The sequence below is a fragment of the Chinchilla lanigera genome, unplaced genomic scaffold (genome assembly GCF_000276665.1).
Source record: "Chinchilla lanigera isolate Chin_1 unplaced genomic scaffold, ChiLan1.0 scaffold00156, whole genome shotgun sequence".
In the NCBI taxonomy this organism is placed as follows: Eukaryota; Metazoa; Chordata; class Mammalia; order Rodentia; family Chinchillidae; genus Chinchilla; species Chinchilla lanigera.
The window spans coordinates 2,030,053-2,040,710 of record NW_004955557.1 but is presented as its reverse complement, the minus strand read 5'-3'; the positions used below and the strand labels follow the sequence as shown (position 1 = coordinate 2,040,710).

Sequence of the window (10,658 nt, the reverse complement as noted above, 5' to 3'; positions counted from 1 at the left end):
TTCAGAGGGAGTGCTAGTTCTTACTTTGAGCATTGCTTCCTGGCTCCAGTGCAGATCCCTCAGCTTGTTAGCACAGATCCTTCATCCAGCTGGCCTAGACTTTCTAGCTTCCACCACTGACCTTTGGGCCTTGCCAGCACAGATCCATGAAACAGGCCTCCATGAGACAATGTCATCGGCTCTTGGCCTCCAGTTGGACTCATGGGGGGCATTGTTACAGGTTCTAGGTCTTTCCCTGGACTCATGCAGGACATTACCATGGGATCTAGGCCCTCAGCTTGATTGTTTTGGGTCTTTAGTGTGTGGACAGATTTCCTGCACTCTCTTTGTATATTATTCTTCAGGAGAAAATTATAAAATAATCTTATAAAATATGTGTCCCATATTAAATTGTTTCCCTTGTAAACCTCAAACCATAACAGAGTTTTAATGTATACTTTATCTTTATTTTCATGAAAAAACTTCAATTTAAGAACTTTTCATTTTAATTCCCAGTAAAGAAATCAAATATTTGAGAAATAAATAACTTACCCAAAGTCAAATAGATAATGAAGGGGTTGACATTTAAGGCCATGACTGTCCAATTTTAATCCTTATAGCTGCCTTTAGAGCTGCATTATTAGTAAAGGGTAAAAATAAATAAAACCTTACTGTCAGAATGAAAAGGTAACAGATAATGTGAAATTGATCTACTTGATATAGAGAAGTTGATTCACCATTATTTTTTCAATAAGCTAAAACTGATGGAATGGCTGCCTTGTGACCTTTTGTTTTGTTTTGTTTTGTTTTGTTTTTTTGGTTTTTTTTCCGGTACCAGGAATCGAACTCACAGCGTTGCGCTTGCCAAGCAGGCTCTGTGCCGCTGAGCTAAATCCCCAGCCCCCTTGTGACCTTTTGTTCCCTATGAACAACTGGTCATCCCAGATCCCTGCTGCACCACCATTTTACTGTGTGCTATGACACCTAGCTCAATCCTGATAAAGTACTGCACACATGTCCTAATCAAAAAAGAATTTTAAAGCTAAAACATAAATACCTGATGAGGTTGCTTATGTGATTAAATGAGTTATTTAATGTAATAAATAAATAAATAACTTGAAAAGTAGCATAAGGTAATGAAAAGACAAGACTAGGAATAAGGATATGTAGGTTTAAGTGCATATTCTAACATTATTTATTCTGCTTTACCCAGACATGAAAGAAAGTTTTCGGAACACAGATGAAAAAGAAAAAGGTCGTGGATCTTATGAGATATTGTTTTTATTCTGCACCCACCCTTCTATACCTCCATTTCCCTACCAAGTAAAGAAGACATAAATTATCTTTTGTAATGAGAATAATCACAATATCAAGTCAAAAACTAAGCACACTTTCAGAATTATTTTCATGGTACAACTTACATTTTATAGAACTACAAAACTCAGAGTCTAATGTAATATGGTTACATAGTAAACTGAGAGCCAGTTAGACTTTTGCCTTATTTGTGTTCAATAAACTAAAATAATCTGCCAAAAAATTAACTCTAATGGTAGGCATTAACTGTAATAATAATTTTTCAGGGCTTTAATTCCTAATTTTTTCTTAATTGTTGCCATGATAAATAAAGGCACAGGGAATGAGTGCCTAAACCTAATGGTACTTATTGAGTTCAACTCTATGGGGACTAATCTTTTGGCTATCTAACCAATCACTCCATATTTTCTTTAGAAACAATCAAAAGGAATTTATTGAGCATTCTATTCGCATAATGCTAAGGAATCTATATGAATTATAGTTTCAGCACATATTAAGTGTCTCTCCAACTTATTTCCAGAACGAAATCCTCCTTAAAAAGAGAAATATGCAAATTTTAATTAATCTAATGGTAGAAAATAACTACTAAAATATTTCTTATAAGAAATTAGGCTCAAATTCAATATGTTGTTCAGTAAAAGAAATGGTGGGTACCTTCAAGGAATTTATTGTTTAGGGAATATAAGATTGTTTTGCAGCCCAGCACAATTTAAGCCAATCTTAATGGATTGGTGAGGCAGAGAAGAGGGGTAAAGACATGCATGATGATAAAACGGTATGAGTAAAACCAAAAGGGAGCATAATCAGTGATTTTTTAGAGAGATTTTGAGTATTTGCATACTTTCTATTTATGCCTATTTGATTTTCCAATATGTTAAACCAGACCAGGAACTGTAGGAAATATGCTGAGTGAATGAAATAATTTGAACCTTTAAAGGCTCTTTAGTATATCTAAGATAGGTAACAATATTGGTAAGTACCCTATTCCTGTCCTTATCTCTCCAATTTCCAGTAGAAAATTCCTCTAGATTGGTTTTAAATCCATTCCTTCACAGTGTCCTGGAGACGTTGCTATTCCTCTAAATAATATATTCACAGAGGATAATTACTATGCACTATTGCATTTTTTGTATCAATTAAGCAATTGTCAATCTCTGATATTTAATTTCATTAGAACTCTTTGACTATAATCATAACTCTCTTCTTGAAGACTGGATCTAAGTAACTCATTTCAGGGTCATTGTTAAGTGATTCCTTGTGTTGCTCTCAGGTAGCTTTTGCCAGTTTTTTCCTGACCCTGAACCTTACTAGAAGGCTTCATATTTCTATGGTGTTAATAGTTTCCTTAAAATCTTTAATATGCTTCTCATTTTTATGAGTTGTTGAGGAGAAAACTGTAATTCCGTTCCTTGATTTCTTTCTTAAAACTGCCTCTGCCCATATCCTCATGTTAAAATCAACATTATAGTTTAAAGATAATTCTTATTATAGCTTAACAAGTCATGTGAAGCACAAATGCTAGACATCATCACCACGTTGCAGATGAGATAACAGCTTGAGTGATAGAAGAACTTGGTCGGGATTATATAGGTAAGAAATTGTTGAAATGGAATTAGAACTCAACTCTAGTTAGTAACAGTCAGTCAAAGAGTAAGCTAAATCATACCTTCTTAAAACTCCTCACCAGTGTTTCAGGAAACAGGCAGTAAAGAGACTGGCTATTTTCTAACCACAGAAATACTTGATCAAGGTGACTGCATATAGCCCCTCCTCTAAAAGTAAGAGTAAATTTGAGATTTCAGGAGACTACTAATAATTTCAAAAAAGTCGGTAGGTCAGTTTGTTTTTGTGTGTCTCCAAACCTAATGGATATTAGTCATTAGTTATTATAACAACAGGCCAATTTCCAAAAATGGACTAATGTTTCTCAAATAAGACTTGAAACATATAAGGAAATTTCTACAAAGTTGAAGGAAAAATGAAAGCAGTGGCCAGAGTGAGCACGTTTTCTTAAAAGCATTATGCTAAATAGAAAATAAATTCACTAAAGCAATAAAATAATTTTGAATATATTATGTCTCTATGAAACAAGTGACTACTTTGCATACTTATTTATATATGTAGCAATATTTACATTCTAAGAAATTCTAGGTGTCAGAAACAGCTAATCACAACTCAGTGAACCAGAGCTCAAATATCTGGCAACCTCACCTATCTAAACACAGCTGACAGATCTAGGAGGAAGTAAAATAGTCTTGAATTGCCAAAAGAGATGTCATAATGTCTATGAACTAAAACCTGTACACTGTGTTCTACAGGTGATTTTTCCTTTGCAATACATGTACTGTTCTAATAAAATAAAACAAAGCAAGTTTTACTCATTTTTGCTATGGTAAAACTCTGTTCTACCTAGCTTGACTAATATGTTTTTGAAGACATTAAAGAGTAGAATGATAAGGAGTGCTTATGAAGGACCAAGAAGGGAGAAATGAGAGCTTCAAAAGCTAGATAGATATAAGCATTATACATATACACATAAAAGAATTAAATATTCATGAGGCCATTTTAGTATAAGAACAAAAAATACTACTGTTTCCAAAGGTCCAAGAGAAATGTTACATTGAGAACAATAACTGATGTTTGTACTAATGGCCCTCAGTGATCCTGAAAAGTAAAATGCTACTTTTTTCCGTAATAACAATACAAACAACAAACATTTTTAAAGTGCTTTAGAGCTCAGAAAGAGCTTTCTAAAAATGTCTCATATTTATCTCATCTAGTTTAGCCCCTTTATGTGGAGATAGTAAAATTAAAATCCAGAGAGAAAAAATTTTCCCAAGGTCACATAGCTTTCCAGTGACCTTGTTCTGAAACTGCAGTCCTGATCTTCTGAATCTTACTTAATGATTCTTTCATATAGCATACTACTTTGGTTAACACAAACTGCTTAAGTGTTTAAGAAAAAAATGGATTTTAGAAAGATTTGCACCTCATATGATCTTTTAAATGTTCAGTTATTTAAAGAACTACATGATCATTTCTACAGAATACTGATACAACTTTCTAAAATGCAGACTCCTAGAAGATCTTTAGATAATCTAGGTTTTATCTTGTCCTCCTCCCCACCTCATGGTAAATAATATATGCCTTTGTTTTGATAAACAATCACTATTACAAAAAAATTCACACAAAACTGTAAATTTCCAATCTTATAAAGAGAAGAAAACAATTCTATAATTTCATAAAATAACTAATTTAAGGTCCTATTTTAATAAAACCCAGTATAAGAAAATTTAAATTTTTCCAGTGGAGGAATTTGTATCTCAAAATTAATTAGTCATGGAGATTTTTTAAAGCAAATTTTCCATTCTTCACTTATGGTAGGATTATATTCACCAATATATCTTTACTGCTAAAAGTTGACGTCATACTAGACTTTAGAAACTGAAAAACTATATGCATGTATATGATTCTCAACTCACTGATTTAAATGTATCAAGGGAAGTTGTGACTCTGGTTGTAAATGGAACAAACAATGTAGGCAGACAATGACACAGTTGATTTTAATTTACAAATATAACACAAAATATTCTGAATTAGTGCGAGTATATAAAAACATGTATCACATCAGAAACACACTCACAGACATTCAATTCAAATGAAAAGATTTCATAGTAAGCCCTGAAACTCAAAAACCTTTCATTTTTAATCTCTATTGTTCAAGTAGTATATATTTCTTAAATAAAGTTAAGACCATATAGTTCTGATGTATAGTTTTCAATGTTTGGAAAATCTTGAGTGTTTTCAATTTACTTTTTGTTTCTTTCAAGAGAAGGTGAAAAGATTAGACCACGTGCTTAGGAACAGGATGCAATTCATTCTGATGTTCATCACTTTAGGTAAAAAGTATGTTCTCACATAGTCCATTGAACAATTTCCATTTAGACAAATGATATAGTCATGAATAATTTTTTCAGAAGAATCATTCTGAAGATGTAAGAAAAGAAGCCATGTTTCTTTAAAATGACATTATTTTAAAGAAAATATCTTCAAAATAAAATAGATACACTACTAAAAGAGTAAAAACTGTTCTAAGTGTTTCATTACATTCTCTTGAAATCATCCAAACATTCAAGAGAGATAGTTTGAAGATCCTCTTTCCTTTGCTGAATTTCCAAAGTACTGTCCTTGCATCTCACACAAGACTGAATAACTGAGTTGCCACTTTGGGAAAATTGACTACGAAATTCTGAGGTCATGAAATAATATACAATCGGGTCAAGACAACAGTTCAGATTTGCAAGGCACAGCGAAATAATGTGGAAGCATAGAGTGCTCTTAATAAAGGAACAGTTTGAGAATACCTGTTGCTTCACCATCATAAAAAATGGAAAGTTGAGATGGTAAGGAGTAAAACACAAAATGAACACCACTGCACACATCAGGACCATCCTCAAAGCCTTTTTTCTTTCTTTGGTATTCTGAAGGGGCTCTTGGACTTCCTGTAAAGATTTCCTTGTTTTCCACGTGCAATAAGTAATAATTACAACAGGCAATACAAACCCTCCAAGTTCAGCTGCAGTTATCATGACAATAGAGGAAGCCATGCTAACGTTGTAAAGCCCTAAATCAGCAAAGCAGGATTCACTGTTGTTGGCTAAGCCAGTGCTTCTGAGGATGGGAAGTGGCAAACAAGCAGTCCCCACGATGACCCAGATGGCAGCACTGATGCCCACATCATACCTGCGCTTCCAGGTTCTGGCTCTGAATGGCTTGAAAAGAAAGAAGCACCTCTGAAGGCTGATACATGTCAGGAAGCAAATGCTGGCATACATGTTGAGATACTTCAGGTAAAAGCACAGTAGACAAAGGGCCCTCTGGAAAGGCCAGTGATGGTTGACATAATAGTAAATACGGAGGGGTAAGGATAGCACGTGAGCAAGGTCAGCCACAGAGAGGTTGATCATGAAAATGATGGCTTTGTTTTTCTTCCCAATGAAGCGGCACAGAATCCACAAGGCTGCACTGTTGGCCAGAAGACCAGGGATGAATATGATGATGTACGTGGTTGCATAGAGGGAGTATTGAAATGGCATTTGAAGGTCAGTGCACTTTCCTCTTGTACTGTTTGTGCTGTTACTTCCCATCTTGAGGATTTGTTTTCCTTCTTTAGGAAAAGCATTAGAGTGATGATTTCTGCAGAAAATACAGTAAAAATGAAATCAAGAGAATGTCAGTTCATGTTTGAATGTACAATTATGATTGTTATCAACATAGAAACATTCGGGTATGAACTTTTATAAATTTAAAAAGACATCTCTGTATACTGAAAATATGTCAATCTACAAAGGGGTAGCAGTAGTGAGGAAAGTACTGTAAGGAATCAAAAGGCTTAGTATTGCAGTAACAACATGAGGTAAGTTTTCACCTTAAGAGGAAGTAATTAAACTTTTAGAGCTAACCAATAAGCAGGCCCTCTTTGCTAAATAACTCCCAGACACATATTCTAACAGTCATGTGGTTCACCATATCAGTTGTATAGTTGCCTCTGCCTATAGATTTCAAGCTTGAGAATTAGCAGAGTTCACTATCATCAACCCCAGGAGAAAGAAAACTTAATCTACTTTATAAAGCATTAGATGACTGCTAAGGTAAATCCACGAACAATCATAAATGAGATGTGAGATTAAGATCTGCCAGGTAACTGGGTTGCTGGAGAAAAGCAACCTGGGAAAGATAATGTAACTCAGCTAACCTTTGTCCCTCTTCTTCAGAATTTGGTTAAGAGAAAAATTCATCTTGCTTTGTAGAAGCTCCTGTAACTAATCCTTTTTTGTATAATAACAGTGTGTGATAGCTGTAGATAGTCACATTTATTGTGACTATCTTTGTAACCATTTTAGGCAACTACCAGAATATGTGCAGAACCAGAGGTCATCTGGTAATAGATGCCTCAAAAAGGGGACTACAATTCAGCTTTCAGGACACCAGTGAAAAGTTGTTAAGGTGAATGTTTGCATTCTTAATAATGGTAATTTTACAAAGTTCTTCCCTTGTGAACCAAAAACTGCTCGTCTGACACTTCAGCATAGTTATGCTCATCAAATCCGGATAAAGTCTACTCCCTGTTACACATGAAAGCTTTCCAAATTCCTGAAGCTAGCAATTCTGTACTCTCTCAAATTTTCCTTACTCAAGTTAAACTCATTGCTAATATGACAATGTGCATGTCCTTGGTTTTGTTTTATTGTACAATATTATAGCTTTTGTGCAAAATCTGCTACAGTAAAGATTATTTTATCCTTACAAATGAAAGTTTAGCCAACAACTGTTTGATAATTTTTAGGAACTATGATTTATACATCTGATGGCAGAAACAAAACAATAAACAAGATTTTAATATTACTTTATAATTTCTACTGCTTGTAAATGTGATTAGTTTGCTGCATATTTCATGGAAGTAAAGGAAACATGGGACAACCATAACATTAATTACCTAGTACTCAAATGTAAAAATAAACATATATTTTACAACAATTTTTAAAACATGAACACATAATGCATCATAGGGTCTAAAATAATGTCTATTCAACCATAAACAACCAAGTAAAATCATAAAAATGTAGTTGATCTGTGCATAGCTTACACAGTACCTATTTAATGCCTTTACATTGACTACATGGAGCTCTCAGATGAATATTTATTGAAATGATAGTTTCCTGCAGTCAAATAACAAGATCATCCAGATTAACAGCCACTTTGAATGTCTTTTCTTTCACTGAGTTAGCTGCATTGTTGAATTGGCCAATCAGTCTGGAAAAGGAAGTAAAGCCAACATTATTTGACATTTTTGTCCATATACTAATTAATATAATTGATATAATGTTCTATATATTCAGCGTAAAATTTTCAAAAAGATAACATGTAAAATTGGGCCAGAACTAGTCTTGAAATACAATTAAAGTTAACATGAGGTGTAACAAAAACCTACGGTTTTTACCTTAAAAAGATATATTATATAGTAAAAGACACATTACCATTAATTCTCTCCAAAATACTGCCCCTCTCTTCAAACATACTTATACACTCATTCTTGCCACTTTCTGAAGCAATTCTGGAAGTTTTCTTTTGTGAGTATCTTTAGTTGAGCTGTCATGGCTTCCAGGATCTCCTGAATTGATTAAAAATATTTCCCTTTAATGTACATTTTGACTTTGAGAAAGAGCCAGAAGTCACAGGGGGCCACATACAGTGAATAAGGTAATGAGGTGGATAAAGACACACCTTAATATTTTTACAAGCTTGCCTTGTTTTTGGATGACAATAGCATTAACTATAATTTGATCATACCTTGTACTTTGTACAGTGAAAGATGAGTGTCAATAACTACTCCCAGAAGTGGCAAGAATAAGTGTGTCCACAGTGAGACAGAATGTTTTGAGAAGGATTAATGGTAATGTCTTTTTTTATCCTCCCAAGTTTTTTTTTATCTTTTAAAAATTAAGTTTATTAATACATCTGTGCAGTATACCGCATTTATATTCCTTATAGGAAACTGGTACATGTACATAACACTTCTTCCTTCCTTTATTCACCCACTTTTCCTTCCCTCCCTCCCCACTCTACAATGGTTAATATAAGCCACACATCTTTAAAAATATTATTTTGGGCATCTGGGCCCTGAGCATGCCCTGAGGTGCCTGGAGCACTGAAGCAGGCAGTCCATGATCTGCTGACACAGTGGTTTGTGTCTAGGCCTTGTGCACACCCTGAGCTGCCTTTTGACACTGGACCAGGCAGTTTGTGATCATGTCAACCTTGCAGTCTTTGTGTAAGTCCTGTGTGCACCTTCGGCTGCCTGGGGACACTGGACAAAGTAGTCCATGATCTGCTGCCATCTTGGTTCACATCTGAGACCTGGTAGAACTAGATACACTCCACCAATGGCCTGGTGACCCACACTGAGCAGGCAATCTCCACAGTCACTGAGGTGTAAGCCTGAACCCCCAGGAAAACTATGGACACTACGGACCTTTGGTGAGCTGCAAGGGAAGAGTGAGACAAGGCTCTCTGCCTATAGGATAAAAAAAATAATGTGACTAAAGATAAAAATGCAATCTCAGAACTCCACTCCAATCAGAACAAGTTCAGGAGATATCAACATAGGAGAATTTGGTAATCACACATCTGAAATCACTGCACTGATTGTAATGGAAGTAAAGAAACAATTGCATCAGGCCATAGAAAAAATTATATCAGAAATAATCTCTCAGGTAAAAAAAAATGAAATGACAACAATAATGAAAGAATTGCTCAGCACATCTAAAGAAGACATATAAAAAATGATGAGCATAGGAACTACAATGCATGACACAGATTAAAATGGATATCCATGGTATCAAAATTTCTATTGAAAACTGGCAAACTGTTTGACAAAGCAGAAGATAGAATTGTAGATCTTGAAGACAGCATTGTAGCTAATGATGGTGAAAGGAATGATCTCCTAAAATTAACAAGGAACCAGGAAACATCAATTCAACAGGTGCCAGATGATGCAAAGAGAAACAATGGAAGATTACTAGCTGTCAATGAAATAGGAGGAGGCAACACAAATGACAAAAAAGAATATTTGCAGACATAATCGCAAAAAAATTTCCCAAGCATGGAAAAAGAATCTTTCATAGAGTAAGTGAGGCATATAGAACTCCAACTAGTCATAGCCAAAATAAAACTACACCCAGACATATAATAATAAAGATCCCAGAAATCCAGCAAAAGACCAGAATATTAAAAGCCATTAGACAAAAGAAACAGATCACCTCTAAAGGAAAGCCCATCAGAATCATGGCAGAATTCTCAACACAAATCATCCAGTTAAGAAAAGCTTGGACTGAAATATTCTAGGCCCTGACACAAAACAGCTTCCAACTCAGATTGATGTATCCTGCAAAACTATCCTTCAAATTTAATGGAGAAATAAAATATTTCTATGAAAAAGAACAAATGAAGAGCTTCATGAATGCCAATTCAACCCTACAAAGAGTACTAGAATATATTCTGTAAAGAGAAACAAATGACCACAATTTCAAGAATAATAATGGAAAGGAATCATCGAGCACAGCAAGCAATTAAATTGAGAGAAAATGCAGGAAACCAACAGCAAGTATATGACATGACAAAGATAAGCCAATACATATCAATTATAACCATTAATGTAAATGGCCTCAATTCACCAATCAAAAGAAAGAGACTAGCAAAATGGATCAAGAAACAAAATCCAGGCGCCCAGGCAGCCAGTTCTCCGGGAGCGGCAGGGCTCCTGGGTCCGAGAGTGGGCCGGACTCATACCACCGCGATTCCCAGCC

At 34.9% G+C, this 10,658-nt stretch overlaps 1 protein-coding gene across 7 annotated transcripts in view; it reads right to left on the bottom strand.

Moving 5' to 3' along the window:
- Window positions 1-4,831: 4,831 nt before the first annotated feature.
- LOC102023534 (putative P2Y purinoceptor 10) overlaps window positions 4,832-10,658 on the bottom strand; it is a 49,339-nt gene continuing 43,512 nt past the window's right edge. For 2 of the 7 annotated variants that reach the window (XM_013508835.1, XM_013508834.1), the window contains exons 2-4: window positions 8,331-8,464; window positions 7,947-8,106; window positions 4,832-6,489 (exon numbers count right to left, since the gene is read on the bottom strand). In XM_013508835.1, the coding sequence (XP_013364289.1) occupies window positions 5,397-6,440 (1,044 nt within the window). In that variant the 5' untranslated portion in view covers window positions 6,441-6,489; window positions 7,947-8,106; window positions 8,331-8,464 and the 3' untranslated portion in view covers window positions 4,832-5,396. The remainder of the gene's footprint in view (window positions 6,490-7,946; window positions 8,107-8,330; window positions 8,465-10,658) is intronic. The other 5 variants (XM_005412640.2, XM_013508836.1, XM_005412639.2 and 2 more) reach the window with 3 other exon arrangements.